Source organism: Entelurus aequoreus, linkage group LG20, assembly GCF_033978785.1.
Source record: "Entelurus aequoreus isolate RoL-2023_Sb linkage group LG20, RoL_Eaeq_v1.1, whole genome shotgun sequence".
In the NCBI taxonomy this organism is placed as follows: domain Eukaryota; kingdom Metazoa; phylum Chordata; class Actinopteri; order Syngnathiformes; family Syngnathidae; genus Entelurus; species Entelurus aequoreus.
Genome location: NC_084750.1, coordinates 34,596,963 through 34,624,463, shown reverse-complemented (window position 1 = coordinate 34,624,463; position 27,501 = coordinate 34,596,963). Strand labels below are relative to the sequence as shown.

At 35.7% G+C, this 27,501-nt stretch overlaps 1 protein-coding gene across 5 annotated transcripts in view; it reads right to left on the bottom strand.

Moving 5' to 3' along the window:
• Nucleotides 1-8,169: 8,169 nt before the first annotated feature.
• csnk2b (casein kinase 2, beta polypeptide) overlaps nucleotides 8,170-27,501 on the bottom strand; it is a 26,626-nt gene continuing 7,294 nt past the window's right edge. For all 5 annotated transcript variants that reach the window (XM_062028920.1, XM_062028922.1, XM_062028921.1 and 2 more), the window contains exons 3-7: nucleotides 23,972-24,074; nucleotides 22,522-22,637; nucleotides 20,069-20,144; nucleotides 17,986-18,175; nucleotides 8,170-9,025 (exon numbers count right to left, since the gene is read on the bottom strand). In XM_062028920.1, coding sequence (XP_061884904.1) covers nucleotides 8,935-9,025; nucleotides 17,986-18,175; nucleotides 20,069-20,144; nucleotides 22,522-22,637; nucleotides 23,972-24,074 — 576 coding nt within the window. In that variant the 3' untranslated portion in view covers nucleotides 8,170-8,934. The remainder of the gene's footprint in view (nucleotides 9,026-17,985; nucleotides 18,176-20,068; nucleotides 20,145-22,521; nucleotides 22,638-23,971; nucleotides 24,075-27,501) is intronic.

The window sequence follows — 27,501 nt, the reverse complement described above, 5'->3', positions numbered from 1 at the left end:
TATTCTTCATAATTTAAATAAACATTTGTTAAATTTTTTAAAACATTTAAATTTGGTAAAATTGCACTTTTACTAAAAAATATTTTGAATAAACATATTTTATGAACCTATGTTTAAAAGTTTATATGAAAAAATAGCAATCAATATTTTTTATAATTTCAATAAATATTTTTATAATTTAATACATATTTTTAAATTTTTCAAAGTTGCACTTTTTACTGAAAATATTTTGAATGGACATTTTTTGGAACTTTTAATTAAAAGTTCAGGGGAAAAACATTTAAAAAACAATATTCTTCATAATTTAAATAAATATTTGTTACATTTTTTAAAATATGTTTAAATTTGGTAAAATTGCACTCTTACTAAAAAATATTTTGAGCGGACATTATTTTTCCCCATTTAAAAGTTGTTGTTGTACCCTTAACTCTGACTGGCAGGTTCCTAAAGCCCTTTCTATTACATTTGCAATGGGGGGACAAATACATTTTCTGATTAAAAATGTAATAAAAAAAGGACATTGAAACAGTTTTCCTTTTTGACACATTGACAGTAAAATTATATTTTTGTCCAAACATTGGGCTCTTTTTAAAGGTAATTTATTTATGATTAATCATGATTAATCCAAATGCAAAAGTGTGATTTATCTGATTAAAAATGTAATCATCAAATAAATGTAGTGCATTAAAGTACGGTACATTTTAAAATATGTTCCTGAATGACATTCTGACAGTAAAATTGCATTTGTGTCCAAATATTGGGCTCTTTTTTAAGGTAGTTTATTTCTGATTAATCATGATTAATCCAAACGCAAAAGTGTGATACATCTGATGAAAAATGTAATCATCTAATAAATGTTGTACATTCAAGTACAAAATTAAAAAAAACAAATTCTTGAATGATATTTTAACAATAAAATGGCGTTTTTGTTCAAATATTGGGCTAATTTTTAAAGTTATTCTGCCTGTGATTAATCCAAATTCAAGTGTGATTATTCAGATAAAAAAAAAATCTTATAAAAAAAAATGAAGTAAATAAATAATGATAAATGGGTTATACTTGTATAGCGCTTTTCTACCTTCAAGGTACTCAAAGCGCTTTGACAGTATTTCCACAGTCACCCATTCACACACACATTCACACACTGATGGAGGGAGCTGCCATGCAAGGCGCTACCAGCACCCATCCGGAGCAAGGGTGAAGTGTCTTGCCCAAGGACACAACGGACGTGACTAGGATGGTAGAAGGTGGGGATTGAACCCCAGTAACCAGCAACCCTCCGATTGCTGGCACGGCCACTCTACCAACTTCGCCACGCCGTCCCCCAATGCAGAAGTGCATTGAAGCTTTTAAAAAAAACAAAACATTTGACATTCTGACAGTAAAATTGTATTTCCCCCTGATATTAGGCTTTTAAAAAAAGAAAAAGTTATTGTTACCTGATTTATCATGATTAATCCAAATTCAAAATTTAAATTTTCTGATTAAAAATTTAAATAATAAAAAAAACTACATTGAAAGTTTTCCTTTCGGAAATTTTGACAGTTCAATTACATTTTTGTCCATATATTGGGCTCTTTTTAAAGGTAATTTACTTCTGATTAATCATGATTAATCCAAACGCAAGACTGTGATAAATCTGATTAAAAATGTAATCATCAAATAAATGTTGTGCATCTAAGTACAACATTTCAAAAAATGAATTACATTTTAACAATAAAATTGCATTTGTGTCAAAATATTGGGCTCATTTTTAAAGTTATTCTGCCCCTGATTAATCCAAATTCAAGTGTGATTATTCAGATAGAAAAATTATCTTAAAAAAAAGGCAGTGCATTCATGCACATTTAAAAAAATTAAAATCTATGACATTCTGACAGTAAAATTGCATTTTTGTCCTAATATTAGGCTTTTAAAAAAGTTCTTGTTACCTGATTTATCATGGTTAATCCAGATTCAAAATTGTAATTGTATGATTAAAAATTAAATAATAAAAAACAACATTGAAACAGTTTTCCTTTCTGACATTTTTACAGTAAAATTGCATTTTTGTCTAAACATTGGGCTCTTTTTAAAGTTAATTTACTTCTGATTAATTATGAATAATCCAAACGCAAATGTCTGATAAATCTGATTAAAAGTGTAATCATTAAATAAATGTTGTGCATTAAAGTACAACATTTAAAAAAATGTTCCTGAATGACATTTTAACAATAAAATTGCATTTGTGTCCAAATATTGGGCTAATTTTTAAAGTTTTTCTGCTCGTGATTAATCCAAGTGTGATTATTCAGATTAAAAAAATAATCTTTAAAAAAAAAAATTAGTGCATTCTAGCACATTTGAAACAACTAAAATCTGTCATTCTGACAGTAAAATTGCATTTTTGTCCTAATATTAGTTTTTTTTGTTTTTTTAAAGGTTATTGTTACTTGATTTATCATGATTAATCCAAATTCAAAATTGTAATTTTCTGATTAAAATTTGTTAATAAAAAAAGTACATGGAAACAGTTTTCCTGTCTGACATTTTGACAGTAAATTTGCATTTCTGTCCATATATTGGGCTCTTTTTAAAGGTAATTTACTTAATTAATCCAAACTCAAAAGTGTGTGTGATTTTAAAAAATGATTCAAGTCCAGCTTTTGTTCTCCTTTTTTTGCATTCTGACAATAACATTGCATTAATGTCCGAATATTGGACTATGTTTTAAATTATTTTACCAGGAATTAAACATGATTAATCCAAATTGTGATTAATTGGATTAAAAGATTAATCATATGACAGAACTAGTTGAAATAAACACAAATATATTACATGTTTGTCATTTTTGTTTAGTGCTAAAGTTGATTGAGAGGTTTGAGCAAAAAAAAAAAAAGTACAAAAAAAAAAAAAGAATCCAAAATGTGTTTATGCCTTTTGAAAAAAAAAAAGGTATTTTATGACCTGTTTGGATTTGGGGTGTTGTCAAATAAATACCTGCCAGTGTATCGTACACCTGTGGAAAAATTGGACAGGAAAAATCATGTAATATGGACACAACAAAATGTACTAAAAGACAACAAATTTCAGCCTTTGTCCCATGAGGGTCTAAAAAAAGTATCAAAATGGTTTCACAGAAATAAAAAAAAGTTGGGGAGGCTCCAATTACTAATTTTTCCTTTCCTAAGGGCCCAAGTTTAGCCGTGAGCAGAGTTATCCAACAGGTTGCTAAGGAGGAGGAGATTTAGGGCACTTGTTCACACACAAGCAGGCCTCGTCTTGCCCGAGTATGTTTACTTTCTTCCAGCACGCCCTTCAAAAAGAACATCAAAACTTTTAGTGTGGCTAAAAACTATCAGTTTGCCTGTTTTGTTTGTCCGCATGACTACCACACGCTTTCGTCTAGTGTCTGGACAACAGGAGGAAGAGTCTCCTCTCAGATTATGCAACCGCGTCTTCAGAGTCAACTTTTTCTAAACGTTTGCTCAGAGGGAGGCGGTAAAAAGGCCTCGTTTGTGTGGAACACACATTTAGTTTGCCAGGGCTTTAAAAGAGGGTGTGACGCACCTAAAATCATCCAACAGTCTGCGACTGCAGATAAACGACCTGGGGAATCCTATCAGTTTACATCAGAGGGTCTCCAAAGTGCGGCTCCGAGCGCATTGGTTACGGTCTTAGTTTGTTTGGAACATGCGTACATTTACAACGTGTTACATCGCATATTTACACTTTCTCTTGAAATGTCTGAAAAGGAGTAAGAAGAGGTTATCTATTCCTACCCCTTTTCCATTTCGTAGCAATTTCTACATACATACAATAATACAAACAAACATACATACACCCATACATAAAATAAATACAAACCAACAAACATACTGACAAACATACATAAATACAAACAAACATGCATACATACAAAACAAACAAACATACATACAAACATACATACATACATACAAACCAACACACATACATAAATACAAACATGCATACATACAAACAAACATACATACATAAATACAAACCAACAAACATACTTACAAACATACATAAATACAAACAAACATGCATACATACAAAACAAACATACATACATACATACATAAATACAAACAAACATGCATACATACAAAACAAACATACATACATACATAAATACAACCAAACATACATACATACATAAATACAAACCAACAAACATACTTACAAACATACATAAATACAAAAAAACATGCATACATACAAAACAAACATACATACATAAATACAAACCAACAAACATACTTACAAACATACATAAAAACAAACAAACATGCATACATACAAACATACATACATACATACACACATAAATACAAACCAACAAACATACATACAAACTAACAAACACACATAAATACAAACAAACATGCATACATACAAAACAAACATACATACATAAATAAATACAAACCAACAAACATACTTACAAACATACATAAATACAAACATGCTTACATACAAAACAAACATATATACATACAAACTAACATACATACATAAATAAATACAAACCAACACACATACATAAAAACAAACAAACATACATACAACCAAACATACATACATAAATAAATAAATACAAACCAACAAACAGACTGACAAACATACATAAATACAAACAAACATGCATACATACAAACAAACATACATACATACAAACCAACAAACATACATACAAACTAACACACATAAATACAAACATACAGACATAAATACAAACAAACACGCATACATACAAAACAAACATACATACATACAAACAAACATACATACATAAATAAATACAAACCAACAAACGTACTTACAAACATACATAAATACAAACAAACATGCATACATACAAAACAGACATACATTCATACAAACAAACATACATACATAAATAAATACAAACCAACAAACATACTTACAAACATACATAAATACAAACAAACATGCATACATACATAAATAAATACAAACCAACAAACCTACTTACAAACAAACATGCATACATACTTAAAAACATGCATACATACAAACAAACAAACAAACAAAAATAAATACAAACCAACAAACAAACATACATGCAAACTAATAAACAAACATACATAAATACAAACAAACTTACAAACATACATACAGTAAATACAAACAAACATACATACAATACATAAATACAAACGTACATACATAAATACAAACAAACATACATACAAAAATACAAACGTACATACATACGTAAATACAAACATACATACATACATACATACAAACAAATTAAAACAAACACATACATACAAACAAACATACATGCATAAATACAAACACACATACATACATAAATACAAACAAACATACATACATAAATACAAACATACTTACATACATAAATACATACAAACAAACATAAATACAAACATACATAAATACATACATCCATACAAACATACATACAAACAAACATACATGAATACAAACATACATACATAAATACAAACAAACATACATACATAAATAAATACAAACAAACAAACATACATAAATACAAACCTACATACATGAATACAAACAAACATACATACATAAATACAAACAAACATACATAAATAAAAACAAACATACATAAATACAAACGTACATACATAAATACAAACATAGATACATACATAAATACAAACATACATACAAACGTATTAAAACAAACACATACATACATACAAACAAACATACATGCATAAATACAAACACACATACATACATAAATACAAACAAACATACATACATACATAAATACAAACATACGTAAAAACATCCATCCATACAAACAAACAAACATCCATACAAACAAACAAACATAAATACAAACATACATACAAACAAACATACATACAAACAAACAAACAAATACATACATCCATACAAACAAAACATACATAAATAAAAACATACATACATAAATACAAACAAACATACATAAATAAATAAATACAAACAAACAAACATACATAAATACAAACCCACATACATAAATACAAACAAACATACATACATACATAAATACAAACAAACATACATAAATACATCAATTTATCAATTAATAAAAAATGTCTCCTAAGAAAAATTGTCGTACATTTTTGGGTAGCAGATTATGGTTTGCTTTGTGCATCATTTCGGCTGTTTACAAACGCACCTAATCAATGTCAATATTTTTGGGCGTTTGAATGTTCTTTATAAACAACATTGTTTATACTAACTGACCTTTTTTGTAATACTGTTAGTGAATGAAACGCACTTTTGTTATTTCCACATATTTGTATACAATAACTGATATATGGTAACACTAGCGAGCAGGAGAGAATATGGAGTGATTTTTGGTCAGGAACATATTTTGCTGTATTTATTATTGAAGTATTTCTTGCCAATTCGTTGTATATGTTTAATAAAGGATTTCCAGTTAATTTGATCATCTATTATTACACCCAAAAATGTTATGTATTTATTCTGTCAATGTCTTCTTCTTGTATTTGTCTTTAATTTAGTTTTGTTTTTGTCAAACCATCGCTTTGATCATAGCTTCACTTTATTATTTGTATTTGTTATATAACATGTTCGCCTAGTATTGCTTTTTCAAGACCTGTGCTCTGATGCTATATTGTTTGTTTTTAACAGTGATTAACTTGTTTCATTACTGTAGGACAAATTAAAAATGTAAAGTTTTTTAAATTTTTGTTAGTAATGTGCGATACCACTCATTTTCTTTCTGATCCGATACAGAGTAAAATTCAGGAAGGTATCGGTGATACCAATCCGATACTCGGTGCAAATACACCTAATGTATCTGCTATAATATTAAAAGTTGTATTATTTTAAATAATAGCATCTATCTAACAAAAACAACAATAAAATGTAAGTATAAAAAAAAGAGCACAAAATCGGCATGTAATGAGAAAAAGCTGAAATCTTTAAACTAATAATTAATAACAATATGCTTAGTCAGTTATAACACAATGTTTTGTCTTTAAATATCTGTTTTTAGTATTCAAAATTATCTAAAATATTAGAAGCTCCCAAAACAAAAATAAAATATACGTAAAATATAAACAAAGTTTAATTACTTAGTTAATTAAAAAATAAAATACTAACATATGAATTAATTAGAAAAATTACAACAATAATAAACATGGTGAAATATGTAACTGAACATTAATATACTAGGTTATGCTGTCACACATTCATGTTATTTTATTCTATTCTTACATGGGGGAAAAAAACAGTAAAAATTTAAGAAAAAGATGCAAAAAAAACCGGTATGTAATGGAAAAAAAAGCTGATATGTTCTAAGTAATAATTAATAATAATAATACACTACATCTCCTATAATACGAAGCTGACAAATGTTTTGAGTAGGGCTGCAACTAACAACTCATTTGATAATCGATTAATCTGTCGATTATTACTTCGATTAATAATCGGATAAAAGAGACAAACTACATTTCTATCCTTTCCAGTATTTTATTGAAAAAAACCCCAGCATACTGGCACCATACTTATTTTGATTATTGTTTCTCAGCTGTTTGTAAATGTTGCAGTTTATAAATAAAAGTTTATTTAAAAAATAAAAAAAGTAGCCTCTGCGCATGCGCATAGCATAGATCCAACGAATCGATTACTAAATTAATCGCCAACTATTTTTATAATCGAGTTTAATCGATTAGTTGTTGAAGCCCTAATTTTGAGTAATATCAACACGACCTTCACACACTGACTTTTACAGGAACAAGTTTGTACACCCCTGAACTAAAACATCAAAAGTATTAATTTTTTGATTTTATAATCGATATTAGAACATAAAGACCTGGTATGTCAGTATTGATCCACATATGACTAATCTGCATACTTTCTGAGTGCGGAGGATGAGGGTCTCCTTTTAAGCTGTGTAAGGGCCAGGCTGTTCCTAAAAGTGTATTTTGAGGTTTCTCCTCACTGGAAACTCTGACAGAGACGTGCCACACCAAAACATTTCTCCTTAAACACAGCTTGAGAGGGATTTCCCTCATTTAAAAAAAACAAAAACCCCACTCATAACGAAAAATGTTGCACTGCATATAGAAAGGGAGAGATGATCACGATACTCGGTCAAATAAGAATAACAGAGTCAAAAAGTACATAAGAAAAGAAAATCAACCTTTATTGAGATTTGTGAATCTGTTTTAATACAGAGAAAAAAACACAGATTCACCTGGAAAAATGACAACAGCAGAGGGGAAAGAGAGAAGTGGAACAGAATCTGCCTCAGTTTTACAAACAAAATGGTGGCTGCTGGTCTTACAGCTGAAAAGTAACCTATGAGCTGCAGCAGTAGAATCAGTGCTGTGCTGCTTACTCCCGTTTTGGAGGAATCCTTAATTGTGATGCAAATGTCGGCTTCATGTGTACATTATACTCTAATTTCCATATTTATGCAGAGGCCAGAATTTGGCTTTTTCACTGACTCCACGGAAGAAAAGAAGATTTCATAAAATAGAAAATGTCCAACAATAAAACGCATGAGGAGATGAATGAGGGCCGACATGTTGCGTTTCTTCTTTGTATCGGACAGCAAGCCAACAAAACAGAAAAAAGGTACGATGGCAGCCATGTTTGTACGGGGTCTTGTTAGTGGGGTGGAGGGTGCAAACTTCCAGTCGCTCTCTTTACCAAACTGTGCGGGACCATTTTTTTGGGGGTCACTTTTATGTTTGGTAAAGTGAGTGCATGGAAGTGTGTGTCGTTTGTATTGAAGACTTATGGCTGGGTGTTTGGATGTCTCACTCACCCCTCATTATTACATTTTGCTCTATTCAAACCCAAATAATACTGTCTTTAGAGTAAAGAGGAGTGTGTGTACTCTGAAGACGGCAATATTGTGACACGGTATTCTTGCTCTGTCTAGCGGATGGCTTTGACAGGACTCTTGAAGCTAGAGGCTGCTTGCAGCTGCAGCTGGTAGGCCATCGGGTGGATCTTGAAACCGTACAGCCTGGGAGAGAGAGGGAGGACATCCTTGAGCATGGGAGAGGGGGCCGTGACCGGTGTTTGCTTTAGCCGAGGAGCGTGACTAAAATACGCTGAAAACAAAGGCTTCAAAACAAAGCAATAACACTCCAACTTTAGCGAATGAGGGCGACTTCGACTGTTAAGTGTTTGCACTTGTGAAGAGGGTGTGGCTTCCTTTCAGACGGACGGGACAACGCCATCGCACTGAATGGCGGTAACACAATAGCAGAAAATGCAACGTGATGCTTAAAGGGGAACGGCACTGTTTTTTGGGAATAATGCCTATCGTTCACAATCATTATGAAAGACAAAGGATGGATTTTTTTAATGCATTCTAACTATAACTTAATTTTTCAGACTATAAGGCGAACTTAAAATTCTTTCATTTTCACAATATGGACAGTGCGCCTTATAACCTGGTGTACCTAATGTACGGTATAATTCTGGTTGTGCCTACCGACCTCAAAGCAATTTTATTTGGTACATAGTGTAATAATAAGTGTGACCAGTAGATGGCAGTCACATATAAGAGATACATGTAGACGAATAATGACGCCAGTAAACAACACCAAAAATGTAAATGTTCCATTGAGAATATAGAACATTACACACGGCGCTCAAAAATATGTCAAAATGTTTTTAGTTCGGTAAGCTATGAAGCCGCACCGCTTGATGGATTGTCGGCGCATTAAACATTCGAGTATTATTATGCTGTGTAAAATGACCACAAAATGGCACCTATTAGCAGACAAATTATCTGGTATTTTGTTTCACAATATTATGCAAAACCAACTTTTTTTACATTCTGGTACCTGCTGATGTGTATTTGGGATGATAATAAATGATAAATGGGTTATACTTGTATAGAGCTTTTCTACCTTCAAGGTACTCAAAGCGCTTTGACAGTATTTCCACATTCACCCATTCACACACACATTCACACACTGATGGCGGGAGCTGCCATGCAAGGCGCTAACCCGCAGCTGTCAGGAGCAAGGGTGAAGTGTCTTGCCCAAGGACACAACGGACGTGACTAGGATGGTATAAGGTGGTGATTGAACCCCAGTAACCAGCAACCCTCCGATTGCTGGCACGGCGACTCTACCAACTTCGCCATTCCGTCCCCTGATCTGCATAAATCCTGAAAATGTGCGCGGGTCCGCCATCGTAGTCCGACACCGTAGTCATAAGCTTCTTCTTTTTCTCTACCTTCTTATGTGGCATTCATCTTCCGCTGTTGCCATTTCTAATATAAAGTAGCGTAAAGTTCTTACTTATATCTGTCAATAGACTAGCTATAAAAACTGTAGTGGGTTTACATAATTCACATACGGCACTAGGGATGATGTTTGATAAGGAATTATCGAGTTCGAGCCTATTATCGAATCCTCTTATCGAACCGATTCCTTATCGATTCTCTTATCGAGTCCAGATAGGTTGTTGTATATGGAAAAAAAACACACGATCGATTGATTGATTGATTGACTGACAATATTTGGTTTAACAAAAGCTCACTTTTATTATATAATAAAAAAATAAAATCTAATAAATAAATAAATATTGACTGTTACCCACCTAAAAAAATTAAATAAAATAAATAAATATTGACTGTTGTTACCCAAAGAATATTAAGTGGGATTTTTCAGAGAAACAAATATATACAGTAACACAAAAACAACCTGTCTCTGTGATCACTATAGGTGTATAAATAATAATATAGTGTTAAATAAAATCAGTCCCTTGGGCACAAAACTGAAAATAATACAGCTCTCCAAAAAGTGCACTTCTGCTGCTATTTGACATAACTGTTTGTTATGATGCTTTGACATTTTTGCACTTTATTTCTTTATTGAAAGAAAATTCTATGAAGAGAAAAGTTGTTTGCAAATGTGGTGACAATGCTAAAAAATGAAAAGTTACAGCTAAAAAAAGAAATACACTTTATTGAGTTAACATTATTTCTTTATGGGGGAAAGATGTTATGAGCTAGAGAATATAACAACTACACTACCCAGCATGCAACGGGAGTTACGAGCATGCGCGGACACCCCGAAAAGTGTTGCATGTTGCCACGCTGTGAAAGTAAACGTCAAGAACTCAGCCAACACGCCTCGTCTGCATTATTTATAATTAGACAGACAACACATATACAGTGTGATTTTGTTTTGTTTACAAGGAAAGAAAAACAAAAGTTAAAAAAAGGGAGATATGTTGTATATATATGTATGTGCTGCGGTTGCATTAAGAACGTTGCGACAGCTGCCGTAAAGGAGGTGCGTTGCTAGCCTGGTTGCTATGTTTCCGGTTGGTCGTAAAAGTGTGTTTTTACCCTGCTAAAATCTCTCAGGAAAGTTATTCGTTGGATTATACCTTTTGTTTCGAACTTTATTACACCTTGGAGCGCTTTTTCCCGTCCATTGTTTTCCTGCTTTCCCTATCTGCGCCTAATGACTGAACTACATGACGTCATTTCTTGTGATGTCCCACGGAGCATTTCTGGTCGGGACGGGATTCCACTCTTTTTCTTTACTATAGTGGTCTCGATAACGGGTACCGGTTCTCAAAAAGGTATTTGAGTCCGAGGACTCGGTTCTTTTCTTATCAAACAACCGGGAAAACCGGTTTCGAGTATCATCCCTATACGGCACTTTAGTAATTAGAGGGTTCCGGTCGGACGGTTTTTCACGGGACACATTTCCGGCGTTGATGTTGCATTATTGAGCCACGGATGAGGAGATGCTGCTCCGTTATTGATTTAAGTAACGTCTGCTTGTCATTAAAACAGTTAGCTCCATCTTTTGACACATCTTCGACTCACTTCGACTTGCACGCTACACCGCTACAACAAAGATGACGGGGAGAAGACGCTGTCGAAGGTGAGCCACGTAAATAAGACCTCCCACAAAACGGCGCGTCTTGAAGACGCTCAGAAAGCTACTTGAAAATGGTCTGTAAAACATAATCTATGCAACATTTTGACCAAAAGAACCCCCATTACGTGTTATGTAGACCACAAGGTAGTGTTTTCAATTTAGAAAAAAATAATATGACCCCTTTAATGCGCCTTATAATCCGGTGCGCCTTTTGTATGAAAATAGACCTGAATAGACCCGCTCATCGGCAGTGCGCCTTATAATCCGGTGCACCCTATCATCCGAAAAATACGGTAAATTAACAAATAAAAGTCTGCTTACAGCAGAGCCAATAGCTCTACTATTCGCCCATAAAAACCAATAAATAACCAATCAAAAAGCGCTCAAAATACTCCATTTACATTTCGTGACTTGAATATTAACCAAGTATTAGTGATATTGTTATAAGCGCTAACGCAGACCAACTATTTTTAGTGACGACGTGATCACGACGCGTGTCCCTTTGTTTACATCATCCAGTGGTCTGCTGCTTCCTCGTAAATTTATTCCAGATCATAAATCACACCTGGAAAGTAGATGGCTGAGAGTATAATCTAACAAATTTGGACATTTGGCAGCCATTTAGGACCTGGAACTGGTGAGAACAGCACAAAAAATGCTTGTCCCCCCACTTCTTCGCGAGAGTTATGAGACATTTTTCACCTAAATGAGAATACAAGAACATCGTAGCAGTCGGCATCCTTATGACAGCAGACCTTGCACAGTAAGTGATGTTTTATTATGTTTGTTGGCTCTCATGAAGTCTGCAGTGAGAAATAATCAGTGTTGAAGAAAAACCCCGCGGTAATCCATTTTGAAATTAATGCGCCGTGTATGCTTAAAATGATCAAAATACGTAAATATTAAAATATTATTATAAATAAATGTGCCTGTTTCTACATTACATACTGTCACGATCAAAAGTTTACATACACTTGTAAAGAACATAATGTCATGGCTGTCTTGAGTTTCCAATAATTTCTACAACTCTTATTTTTTTGTGATAGAGTGATTGGAGCACATATTTGTTTGTCACAAAAAAACGTTCATGAAGTTTGTTTTTTTTATGAATTTATTATGGGTCTACTGAAAATGTGACCAAATCTGCTGGGTCAAAAGTATACATACAACAATGTTAATATTTGGTTACATGTCCATTGGCAAGTTTCACTGCAATAAGGTGCTTTTAGTAGCCATCCACAAGCTTCTGGCTGAATTTTTGACCACTTCTCTTAAAAAATTGCTGCAGTTCAGCTAAATTTGTTGGATTTCTGACATGGACTTGTTTCTTCAGCATTGTCCACAAGTTTAAGTCAGGACTTTGGGAAGGCAATACTAAAACCTTCATTCTAGCCTGATTTAGCCATTCCTTTACCACTTTTGACGTATGTTTGTGGTCATTGTCCTGTTGGAACACACAACTATGCCCAAGACCCAACCTCCGGGCTGATGATTTTAGGTTGTCCTGAAGAATTTGGAGGTAATCCTCTTTTTTCATTGACCCATTTAAAGCACCAGTTCCATTGGCAGCAAAACAGGCCCAGAGCATAAAACTACCACCACCTTGCTTGACGGTAGGATTGGTGTTCCTGGGATTAAAGGCCTTACCTTTTCTCCTCCAAACATATTGCTGGGTATTGTGGCCAAAAAGCTACATTTTTGTTTCATCTGACCACAGAACTTTCCTCCAGAAGGTCTTATCTTTGTCCATATGATGTCAGATGAAACAAAATTTTAGCTGTTTGGCCAAAATACCCAGAAATATGTTTGGAGGAGAAAAGGTGAGGCCTTTAATCCCAGGAACACCATTCCCACCGTCAAGCATGGTGGTGGTAGTATTATGCTCTGGGCTTGTTTTGCTGCCAATGGAACTGGTGCTTTACAGAGTATGGGACAATGAAAAAGAAGGATTACCTCCAAATTCTTCAAGACAACCTAAAATCCTCAACCCGTAGTTTGGGTGTTGGGCGCAGTTGGGTGTTCCAACAGGACAATGACCCCAAACACACGTCAAAAGTGGTAAAGGAATGGCTAAATCAGGACAGAATGAAGGTTTTAGAATGGCCTTCCCAAAGTCCTGACTTAAACGTGTGGACAATGCTGAAGAAACAAGTCCATGTCAGAAAACCAACAACAGCTGAACTGCACCAATTTTGTCAAGAGGAGTGGTCAAAAAATCAACCAGAAACTTGTGGATGGCTACCTAAAGTGCCTTATTGCAGTGAAACTTGCCAAGGGACATGTAAGTAAATATTAACATTGCTGTATGTATACTTTTGACCCAGCAGATTTGCTCACATTTTCAGTAGACCCATTAATAAATTCATAAAAGAACCAAACTTCATGAATGTTTTTTGTGACCAAAAAGTATGTGCTCCAATCACTGTATCACAAAAAATTAAGAGTTGTAGAAATTATTGGAAACTCAAGACAGCCCCATGACAATATGTTCTTTACAAGTGTATGTAAACCTTTGATCACGACTGTATATACTTACATCATGTATATAAAATCTTAACGGAGCTGTTTGGATGTCTTTAAGGGCTTTATACGCAGAACTGAACAGCTCCAAAAGGCCCCATTGTAAGCAGACTTTTGATCGCATTTATTTAATATTTACAATGCATTTAAAAAATTAATTTGTTGTCATGTCTCTCACAATGATTGTGAACGATAGGCAAAATTCCAAAAAAGTGCAGTTCCTCTTTAACGTGTTCACGCTAGAGGTAACGGTACGCCTCATGAAGCCAAGTTTGTCCAGGGTGATCATTTTTTGTATCTGTTTATTTTGTACTGTATTCTTCCACTTTGGGAGTGCAACAACTTGCTACTCTGTGTTGTCCATCCATCCATTTTCTACCGCTTGTCCCTTTTTTGGGGTCGGTTATTGTAAATTATTATTTAATCTCATCGAAATATAATCTCCCTCTTTGTTCATTTCCATCCATCATAGCTTTCTACCGCTTGTCCCTCTCAGGGTCGTGGGGGGTGCACTCATTTCATATTTGTTATTATTGTTGTATCAATTTTAGTACAATATTTTCTCCTTTGTTTAATTTTATCTACTAATTTTTTTTGTCCTTTGGAAAGGGAGGGATTTACACGATTAAAAAAATTGGGAAAAATCTGAGCTGAGTAACTTTGTTGTACTGCCTTGATGATGCTCAATAAAGCATATTATTAAAAAAATTAAATAATTTAAAAAAAACGTTTGTTTCCTTTTTGGGGGGAGTGCCTGTTTCACTTTTTTCCCCAAATTAATAAACAAATATTAAAAAAAAAAAAAGAAAAAGAAAAAAGCTGGAAGCCCGAGTTGTCAACTTTTTCGTAAAATTTTCAGGTCACGGTTTGGTTCATATTCGAGAAAGTTAGAAAACAAAATTCAAAAGATGTGCATAACTTTTGTCTTGATATTTCAAATAAAAACAATAACAAAAACCTGCCGACAAACAATTTTCCAATACGGTCGACCCTTGTCTATTGCTGTTAATTGGTTTCGGACATCACCGCAATAAATGAATTTCCGCAAAGTAGGAATCATTCATTATAAATCCAATATTTTCATAGCTAGAGCATAACAAACTGTTAACTACCTTCTAAATAATTGTTCAACATTATGTGAGCCCTCCAGACATGAAATAACACCCGTCAGTCACTTTTACACTTTTGTATTCCAATATAGTAATCCTTTTAGTAATCAGATTTTTTGGAAACTTGCTGCACGTATACAGTACAGGCCAAAAGTTTGGACACACCTTCTCATTTCAATGCATTTTCATGACCATTTACATTGTAGATTGTCACTAAAGGCAAAACTATGACACCTGTGAAGTGAAAACCCTTTCAGGTGACTACCTCTTGAAGCTCATCGAGAGACTGCGCGAAACAGTAATCAGAGCAAAAGGGTGGCTATTTTGAAGAAACTAGTTTCAGTTATTTCACCTTTGTTAATAAGTACATAACCCTACATGTGTTCATTCGTAGTTTTAATGCCTTCAGTGACAATCTACAATGTAAATAGTCATGAAAATAAAGAAAACGCATTCAATGAGAAGGTGTGTCCAAACTTTTGGCCTGTACCGTACGTCAGTAACTAGGAGGAGTTCTTGTTTTGAAAAGGTTTCATTATAATCTATATACCCAGTAATATATTGTGAGAATCGAGAATCGATTTTGAATCAAATCGTCAACCCAAGAATCGGAATCAAATTGAATTGTGAGTAACGTAGGATTCCCATCTCTACAGTATGAGATAGGACACAAACATGTGCATCGTTTGGAAAATAAATTCCGTATTGATGTTTCACTCCTTTTATACCACACAGACCTGGCAGTAACAGCAGTCTCTGAGTTCATTGTGAAATTACTGTACTGTTTTAATTATAACCAATATAATTATCATTACAGAAAGAAACATCGCCAAAGACTTCCACAACTTGTTTTACGCTTGAAAAGACTGAATCTATTTTAAACATTCATTTTACGTGCGGTTTACCATCACCCTTGAGAAAAAGTATTGCACAGGAACTATGTTAGTAAACAAGAGATGATGTGAGATTATCATCACGCGTCAACATCTTGGTCATGTAAATGCTACCTCTTTGCTAGGTCAGCATTGCAAATGAGAATCTGTTCTTAATTGCCTTACCATGACAAATATAGATGAAATAAAATGTAAAAATAATGTAAACAAGGAAGTAAGGACGTGAGTGTGTTGCTAAAGTATTTCACCCAGAAGGCTTTGCACTGTAGATGAAACCGGACGCTGAGTAAGGATAACAAATGTGAGCAATAAATATTTAATATTTTTTTAAACTGCACTGCAACCACATTATTTCCCCATTGTGGAATAACTAAAGGTCTATCCGATCCCCGGGGGCCTGGCAGAACCACACTGCCTTTCAAGGCCCTACTTAGAAATCACTGAAGTAAAAAGCCAGATAACACACTACATAGTGCAGTGCTACTCAATAATTTGTTTGTCTTGTCCTTCCATGGGGACATCATTTTTTTCCATATAAACACCCCCCCAATTGAAATACGATTGAGAGCCTTTGAAATTGTTATATTTATTTATCCGTACGACCCACTCTATGAGTTGCAGGCACCAGCACCTACATGCCACCTAGCTGGAGGCTTGTGTATAATTCAAGAATGAAAAAAGATTAAAAACTCAAAGTCCCTTGCCTGTCAGGCCCCCCAAGGGGGCACACCCCACTATTTGATAGGCCATGACATAGTGCAATAAGTTGAGTTGATCTGACCTTACTGTTTATATTACTGTTTATATGTAGGCTCCAGCCACCCCACGACTCCGAGAGAGACAAGCGGTAGAAAATGGATGGATGGATGGATACTGTGTTGGCGTTTCATAATGATGATTCGCCATCTGCTGGATTATACAAGTCACTACATTTGACCTGCAAATAAATTGAAGTTATATTTTTAGAAAATATAATTGTTTTTGAGGTTATTTAATGATTAGCTATGCAGAAAAGAATGTGAAACACAAATAGTTACAGGGAAAAAATAACATTAACTTAATTTGGCCCTAAAAGATCAAAACGGTGGCACATTTTGAAATGTTTCCTTTTGTCTTAGTATTTTGTTCTTATGTTTAAATTTTCCTATGCAAAATTGGTAACACTTATTGGAAAGATTGACGCAAATGATATGCAGTACTTAGCTGCAGCTAGCGTAGGCACTGGTAATTCAGTCCCGACTAGTTTGTGGCATGAAAATGAGCAACATGGCAGATAAAGGCTGTGCCCAAACAGACGTGCACTATGGCACAACTTCTAAGCCCCATTCATTCTTCTCAATAGGACGCTGGCATGGAGAGAAGTGTTCAGAACAGTAAGTATAGTTATGTTTGGTTAACACAGTAGCTATGCATTATTCAATAGTGTTTACATTAGTTGTTGCTCATACTTCTCAACAAGAACCAATAATATAATAAAAACATGCTGGGAGTTTCTTCCTCGTATGCACCCTTATTCCAAACAAGAGCAGTCGTAAGCAGCATACTAACCTTGGGACAAACTGGTTGGCAGGTCTCTTGGGCCTGTACTCGGGGTGAACCATGAACAGCATGTGGGGGAAACCAGTGCCAAAATAGGCTCCATCTGTGTGGTGGTGCCTGGAGGACTTAGGTGTGTACACATCCATACATTTAGGGCAGTAGAGCTTCACCATGGCCTCTCCTGGGATGTCCGAGAGGCCTGTGGGAAAAAAAAGGCAGAAATTGAAGCCGACGGGCTGGCATCCTGCAAGGTTGCATATGCAAAGCTTAGAACAAATACTGTATTGTGGCATTTCAAAACATGGAACAAAACATTACAATGCCAACTACTATCTCCAAACTCAAAGTCAATATAAATAATACATTCTAATGTGCCTGATAAAAATAAGGCATGATATACAGTAAATCCCTGCATATTTCCCTTAGAGCATTTGCAACTCGGCAAATTTGTTTCTTCAAACAATACATTTTTTTTAAATGTATTTTTTCTCTTATGAAAATAGGCCAGTTATTTAGCAGAAAATACAACTCATTTAGTTAGTAACTTAAAAATAAGTGGTAATCATAAAATGCTTAGTTTTTTTTACAGCATAAAGTAGCTACATACAGTGCAAAATTGTGAACGCGGTTGTGTGCGTGTGTCCCTTCTCTGTCAGTCAACTTTGTTAAAATTGGTTTTAAAGCTTGCAGCTAAGGGAACACAAATTATACATACTGTATAATTAATTTTTGATTAACGATTAAGTCATTACTGGAATTAAAAGGGGCAAACTGTGGATTATGTAAGAGTCAATTGGAGAAAATATTCCATAGCAGCTGGCCTGGAAAACCCAGCAGTCTGCAGAGCAGTGACTCAACGTTACCAATTTTTGGTACTTTAGTGTGTGATCATGTGGTAATAAATGTCAATTGTTTAATAATAAAATCCCTTCAACATTTAACAGTGAGCATATAATGATAACTGTTATAACTTATTTTCTTACACTCTCGAGTCTCACTTGCAACCGTTAATATAGTAGACTTTTTATGCAGCTACAATTCCAAGACATTAGATGGCAGTAGTGTTTAGGCTACGGATCACTACACAGTACGGAATATGTACTTCACTGTGCAACCTACTAATAAAAGTCTCAATCAATCAATCAGTACACAGAGAGCAGTTACACAGAACACAGAAAGTGTCAGGATTTGGCTGGACTGTTTGTAAACAAAGCCATCCAACATGAGAATAATTTCCTATTTTTTGAGTGGACATAAGATATCACAGCAAGTATGCATTCATTTCAGTTTGTCTTCCGTACGTTGCTGTAGTCAGGAAGTAGCCGTTGCCATTAAGTTGAACTTGCCGGTTTTGTCTTTTATTTGTGCAATTGTTTATACTATAATTGTTGTACTTATTTACACACCAGCTGTTTGATTGTAACATGCATTTTAGCTGTGGTTTTCATTACCAACTTTGGAGGTGTTAAAATGACTAATGCTAATCGGGAGCATGTACATGGCACATCCAAAATTAGCATTGACAAGCGCATTTAGAAAAAAAGATCCTTATTTTTAAGCACTTTCTGTCAGGCATACTTGCTTTATTTGTTGGCATGGAAACTGTTAACATTATCTAGAGGCAGCCTGGCATAGTGAAACAAAGTCTAAAATATGGTACCGTTTGATTTTACGTTTATAGGTTAACGGCAGTACTGACAGAATTCGGTCAGTACTCAGTACCTATAAAAGTACAGAATTCTGTACCCATCCCTAGTTCTTACGATCATTGTTATTACTAAATAGTAGTGATTACCAATACATGTTACAATTCAAAATGTGTATATTGAGTGTATGAGGCATATTTAGGATTTAAACCAGGAGTGTGTGTTTAGCTTGTCATCTTTCGTTGTGAGTGAACAGACGATTGTACTTATAAAGTTCTGGGGATGAACCCAATCTTTCTTTCAAATGTTGATTCAACATTGGAAAATGTCAGGCTCAAGCTCGCAGTTACTTTTCGGCTTTTGTCTTTTGCAGATGGCCCAAAAAAACGTAAACCTTGTTAAAGGCTGGAAAGTACTGTAATCATACCAGTTAATCACATACTTACCAATGGGAAGCATTGGCTGATTCTCACAATAGACACGAGGACAGTAGCCAAAGTCTCCCTGCTGATACTTTTCCAACTAGAAGAAAGGAACACTTCTATAATGAAAAATTTAAAAATATAATATATGAACAACACTTATGACAGAAAAATGTTGTAAGATATTGTGCTATTACAGTGCACCTGGAAAGTATTCACAGCGCCTTTTGTTATGTTACAGCCTTATTCCAAAATGGAATAAATTCATTTTTGGCCATAATACAAGTATTGTGGCCGAACAACTAAATTTTTGTTTCATCTGACATCACATGGACAAAGATAAGACCTTCTGGAGGAAAGTTTTGTGGTCAGATGAAACACAAATTGAGCTGTTTGGCCACAATACCCAGCAATATGTTTGGAGGAGAAATGGTGAGGCCTTTAATCCCAGGACCACCATACCTAGTACCTACCGTCAAGCATGGTGGTGGTAGTATTATGCTCTAGGCATGTTTTGCTGCCAATGGAACTGGTGCTTTACAGAGAGTAAATGGGACAATGAAAAAGATGGATTACCTCCAAATTCTTCAAAACAACCTAAAATCATCAGCCCGGAGGTTGGGTCTTGGGCGCAGTTGGGTGTTCCGACAGGACAATGACCACAAACATACGTCAAAAGTGGTAAAGGAATGGCTAAATCAGGCTAGAATGAAGGTTTTAGAATTGCCTTCCCAAAGTCCTGACAATGTGGACAATGCTGAAGAAAGAAGTCCATGTCAGAAAACCTACAAATTTAGCTGAACTGCCCAATTTTGTCAAGAGAAGTGGTCAAAAACTCAACCAGAAGCTTGCCGGAAGATTGTGGGTGGCTACCAAAAGCGCCTTATTGTCGTGAAACTTGCCAAGGGACATGTAACCAAATACTAACATTGCTGTATGTATACTTTTGACCCAGCAGATTTGCTCACATTTTCGTAGACCCATAATAAATTCATAAAAGAACCAAACTTCATGAATGTTTTTTGTGACCAACAAGTATGTGCTCCAATCACTCTATGTAAACTTTTGAACTTTTGATCGCGACTGTGTTTATATGTATATATATATTTGATATATATTTGTGTACACACACACACACACACACACACACGCACACGCACACGCACACACACACACACACACACACACACACACACACACACACACACACACATATATATATATATAATTATATTTGTATGTATATTATATTCATGTATTTATATTTTTATATATTTCCATATATATTTGTAATTTATATTTACTTATTTATGAAACAGACATTTTTAGTTAACATGTTAAAGGTTTCTGATAAAAATACAAGCATGTTTAACACATGGATTCCTGTCTTTCATGAAAACAAGACTATAAAATAGTGAATTACCTGATTCTGATTACTTGCATTGATTAATCAGACAGGATTCAGCAGTGCTGATAACTTTCAGATTTTCAAATTTACATTGTGGAGGAGAAAAAAAGTCCTCGTTTCTGTCCAGTACTACATGAAAGTGGTTGGTTTTCGGCATCTTATTTATCCAGCTTCCATACTTGTTTTTATACACTTTACAAAAAATACAATGATGGCAAACTCCGTAACTTGCTAGCTTGTGTGCGCTAGTTTTCTGAGACTCTTATTTTGTTAGCGCCGACAGGATGAAGCAGCACTTTTACTGTGAAGACAGGAAGTGGGGGTCAGTCTTTAGGCTTTGGACAGCAGGCACGGCGCGAGAGTCTGTTGAAATAAAAAGCGTTTTTCGCCTTCCTGCCGGTCGTTTTTTTCTTAACACTAAGCTCGCAGCAGCCAGAGTCATCTCACAAGATCCTCGGGTGCTGTAAATGTCAATCAAGTGACGAAAGTGACGTCATAGTAAAGATTGATGTTCGCCAATTTTTAGGTCTATTTTTTTTTATGCCTGCCTGGCGATCAACTGACACACCCCCCACGATCAACCGGTAGCTCGCGATCGACGTAATGGGCACCCCTGCTCTAGAACTACAACTGGCTCGGAATTGAAAGTGTTCCTGATTGTAATCATCCAAATATGATCAGCAGCAAAGTAGACAGTCGTCAATGTTGTGGCTCACAGTGTGAACGCAGGCAACAACAAGTAAGCGATCAAGATTGTTAGCTAACTTGCAAGCTTTCTTCAGTGATCCTAATAGTCTCTCTGTCCTGCAGCTCAGTGCGGTGTTTAGGCAAAGGAAACAACGACTACCTGCCGCTGAGGCGAGCACTGAACAAATTTTGTTTGGGTTGTATTTTTATTGATATTTCATTTAAAAAACACAGAAGTGACATTATGACGTGAAAATGTAGGTTTAAAAACGCAGGTTTTTGTGGAAATTTCACATGCCTGAATATTTTTCCATCTATTGTGAAGGGATTGGTGGTGAGGGCGTCAGTGGTATCACATTCTGCCGATGTACACAGAACTTACCATCTGGGCGATGCCTCGGTTAGTGAGGATGTAGCGTGCATGGATAAGGCCGTACAGCATCTCGGCCGCCTGCTCAATCAGGTCGCTCTGGTTCGGATTGTCCTCCAGCTCCTCATCTGTAGACACGATGTTGGTTAGTGAATGTGAATGGGAGGTAGGGGTTGTGCGATACAAATAATATAAATGATATAAATTTGGCCAACCATAGATCTTTTACTACTATTGTTCTACTGGGATAATGCATGTGGATGGTACATTCTACTTGTTTCCCGCAAATTTGACAGCATCCTCAACACAATGTAGTCATCGCCAGCGCCTGCCTATTGTCCATCGACAGTGCAAAACCACTTCGAAGTCAGCAACCCTTGCCTCAATATCAGAAAATAAACTGCCTTTCCTAAGTGTATCATAAATGGAGAATAAGGAAAAGTGTAGATGTAAGAGTATAAGTTTACCTCTAACTGCAAGCTTAGGTCTTGAATGTAAACAAAGGTAGGCGCATCAATCCAAATATCGACTGCAACAATCAGTATAAGGTCGATGGTGAGATCAAAAATATATTGTCGTTTTTGTAATTGTTTACAAACTCTGCAAATAGGTCCATGGACACAGTAGGGCTTTAGGGGCAAAAATGAAAACATTTTAATCAAAGTCAAGAGTAGGAAATAATTTAAATATAATAATAATAGATTTTATTTGTAAAAGCATTTTACATTGAGCAAACAACCTCAAAGTGCTACAGTGCATTTAAATATTATTGATATTGTTATACCGCTATCCTGTGTTTTGATTATAATTGTAATCAAAAATGTAATCATTCAATGATCTTGAACGTTTTAAGTGTCAGTATGCTGCCCCTGTAACTACTTGGTATCCAAATTATAAGTATCGCCCAAAACTAATGTAAAGTATCCAAAATATATAGACAGAACCATCTTACAACAGAAAGTAACCAGATAACAGTAGATGAATAGTTTAATAATAGTTCTGAGAAAATACAATTGAAATTATGCAATATTTACCGCATTTGCCAGCAGCCAAAAAAGGAGCCTGTGTAACCCGTTTTGAAATAATTACATTTAAATTTATATGCAAAACATTATATTGCGAAATATCTCGTTATCGCAGGAGGCTGCAATATGTATTGCCATATTGCCCATTCATAATAGTAGGTGAATCACAATGTGGTCTTCATAATAGGGATGGGCAACATATCAAAGCTTCTGGCAATAACAGTGTACATCACACACTATTTGGCATTTAAATAATGACAGAACCATTTCAGAATGGGTTACAAAAATACGTTCGAACAAATTTTGACCTAAAAATGTAATTGCCAGTGTTTTACTATGTATAGTGCTAGGTCAAACAAACCTGCCATTACAAGCATGACAATGTAACCAATTGTTAAAATTGAGGACGCTTGGCTATAAAAATTAAAAGTACAGACCTGGTTCAAGGTCCAGGATCATGTCTAGGGCCTGGCGGTAATGCGGAACTTGTTCATTGAGCCCAGTCAGGTTGAACTTGTCCTGGATATAGTCTTCATCCACCTGTTGACAAGTCTGATCAGTCAGTAAAAAAAACAAAAAACTGAAGTTTTGATTGTCAATGCGCTACTTTTTTGGTAGAAGAAACTTTTATTGTAAATCAATGTTATAAGCAACTATTAATCTACTATATACAGGTATAACAAGTAAGATGCATTAGCTCAGTAATCCTTTCAAGGCTGGGACATAACATAACATAGATCATCGTCTATGCCTACAAGAAAGAATGATAGCCAATGCTAGCAATGTATCGCCTCTCAAAGAAGAAAATGCTCAGTTTTGATTGACATATATAAGATATGGATGGGACAACACAATGTTTATTACTGTGGTCGCAGTTTGCAGTCGTGTAGCTCTACTATGCACCATACTGAGATGTTCTAAAAAATCTGCTTGTTTTTCATGAAAAAACTGCTAGCGGTAGGCTTTTCATGATAGAAATGAACAGAATGACAAACACTTAATCATAAGAAAAGTCAATGAATTAATGCCAAACTAGTGAATAATAGCCACCCTTGCCGGGTGTCAGCGGGTAGAATCAGGGAAACAGGGCCAACGTACCCTGGCCAACGAGGCAGGGGGGTTGGTACCAGAGTCCTGTATAGAGAGCGTATGGACAACTAAACGAGAGGCGCCATGTTTGGTACCAAGGACGCGTGCGATTGAGTTGTTCTGATGTTAAATTTCCGGACGAAATACACCAAAATAATAAGTCTAAATATAGTTCTAAATAGGGCAGCACGGTAGTACAGGGGTTAGTGCATGTGCCTCACAATACGAAGGTCCTGGGTTCGATTCCCGGGCTCGGGGTCTTTCTGTGTGGAGTTTGCATGTTCTCCCCGTGACTGCGTGGGTTCCCTTCGGGTAGTCCAGCTTCCTCCCACCTCCAAAGACATGGGGATAGGTTGATTGGCAACACTAAATTGGCCCTAGTGTGTGAATGTTGTCTGTCTATCTGTGTTGGCCCTGTGATGAGGTAGGGACTTGTCCAGGGTGTATCCCGCCTAACGCCTGAATGCAGCTGAGACAGGCTCGAGCACCCCCGCGACCCCAAAAGATAGTTCTAAATATACTACAGCTCATTAACTTACAATAAAACACGCTCTTATTTTGTCGAAGCGGTATATAAAATAATAACTTTTGGGGCAATTTCACAGCCGTTTTGATGTAATCCACCGCTATATTCATGCCGTGTTTAGTGACTCTCTAATGCTGCCGCCGGCAAAATGTACATCAGCAAAGACACAACAACCAAAAATAAACATGTTACCCTCATTTTGCCAAAATCCAGAATTAGCTTTGGACAAACAATTACAGAGAAATTGTGACTTTTATATTAAGTACTGGAACTCTCTTCCCAAACCCATCCGTGACTGCTCAGACCTTCCTACCTTCAAAAGCCTTCTCAAAACACACCTCTTCAGATCTGCTTTTAACCTGTGATTAGTGTTCTGTGTCTTGTAATGTCCCGTCTTGTAAATGTCCAGTGTTACTATTTATTTTACAATGTACTGCTTTTATATTTCCTGTATTTTATATTATTACTTTGAACTGTTTTATATTTTAATTTTTTATCCTGTAAAGCGTCTTTGAGTACACTGAAAAGCACTATACCAAATAAAATGTATTATTATTATTATTATTAAGTAGGTGAACTGTGGTGTCTGCCTCCAATGTGTTGTTTGTAATCACTTGCTATATACCCCTCTGCTTTTACTTTTGCATTGTTGAATATTTTTCATAGGTTTTGCTGTGACGAGTCATGATTTTATTATCACTATATTAACTTGAATACTGAACTATTGCTGCTTTTTACTGCAATATTTATTGGGTTGGTTTAGATTATTGGTGACATGCAGAAAAGGTGCAATTTTGAAGCAAAGTTTTATCAGGCATTAATTCACTGTTACGGACAGTGCAATATGCCAAGTGTCCCGTGTGTATGTATGCCTGAGTACCTCCCACAAGAAAATGTTGTTATTGGCTCTTAATTTTTTCCGGCAAACCTTTATTTCCCATATTTTTCTACTTTCTGAGAGCGGGAAACTTATGCAATTTCTTCTCACATTTGTTGCGAGTGGCGCATCCCCATGCTTCAATTAAAAGAAATGTATAATGAGGAAGTGCAGTGTTGCTTAGCTGCGACTTCAAACTGGTACGTAACACGCCCTGTAGTCACGTGAGTGCGTTTTGACCAATCATTGAGGAGATCGCTTAGAACCGGGTTGTCCATACTCTCTATACAGTATAGTGCAGAAAAAGGTCTACTTTTTTAAGTAAAATTGGGAAAAAAACTGTTGGCCTTAAATTGGATAACATGTTTGTGTGAATCGAGATTTAAACATATTTTTCAGCCATAATGTCTGTTCTGGTTTGCAATTAGGGATCGACCAATTATCGGTGCAGATCCATCCATTTTCTACCGCTTGTCCCGTTCGGAGTCACGGGGGGTGCTGGAGCCTATCTCAGCTACAATCAGGCGGAAGGCGGGGTACACCCTGGACAAGTCGCCACCTCATCCCAGGGCCAACACAGATAGACAGACAACATTCACACTCACATTCACACACTAGGGCCAATTTAGTTTTTGCCAATCAACCTATCCCCAGGTGCATGTCTTTGGAGGTGGGAGGAAGCCGGAGTACCCGGAGGGAACCCACGCAGTCACGGGGAGAACATGCAAACTCCACACAGAAAGATCCCGAGCCTGGGATTGAACCCAAGACTACTCAGGACCTTCGTATTGTGAGGCAGGCGCACTAACCCCTCTTCCACCGTGCTGCCCATTGGTGCAGATATTTGGCTTTTTTTTTTTTTTTTTTTAAACATTTGTTTATTCGTTTTCCTGCGATGAGGTGGCGACTTGTCCAGGGTGTACCCCGCCTTCCGCCCGATTGTAGCTGAGAGCGCCCCCCGCGACCCCAAAGGGAATAAGCGGTAGAAAATAGATGGATGGATTATTCGTTTTCAGACACATACAATTAACAGGAGTTGTCAAAATACATCAATTTTCTCAGCCAAGCTAATGGGAAATGTAGTTAAGCTACATAGCGAATATTTGCATGTGTGTTATTGTTGTGGGTCAGTGCAGTGGGTGGGAGAGTGCAAGCACGCCTTGGAAGGAGGAAGGGGAGGGGTTTAGTAGCCCATGGAGTTTTGAGAGGGAGTGGGAAGCGGTGGAGAATCAAGGAACACAACAAATAAGCAGTGTTTGGTCATTTTAACGTGAAATAAATTATATCGATATTACGATATTTTCTTAATTCATATCTTGTTTAAAAATATATCGATAAAACTCTACATATCGCCCAGCCCTAATATATACATATATATGTAATTAATATCTATTATCACCATTACTATCATTTCATATGTAACACTCATCAAACAAGTGTCTGCCTTTTATTAATTCATCAGATCCATTCAAAAC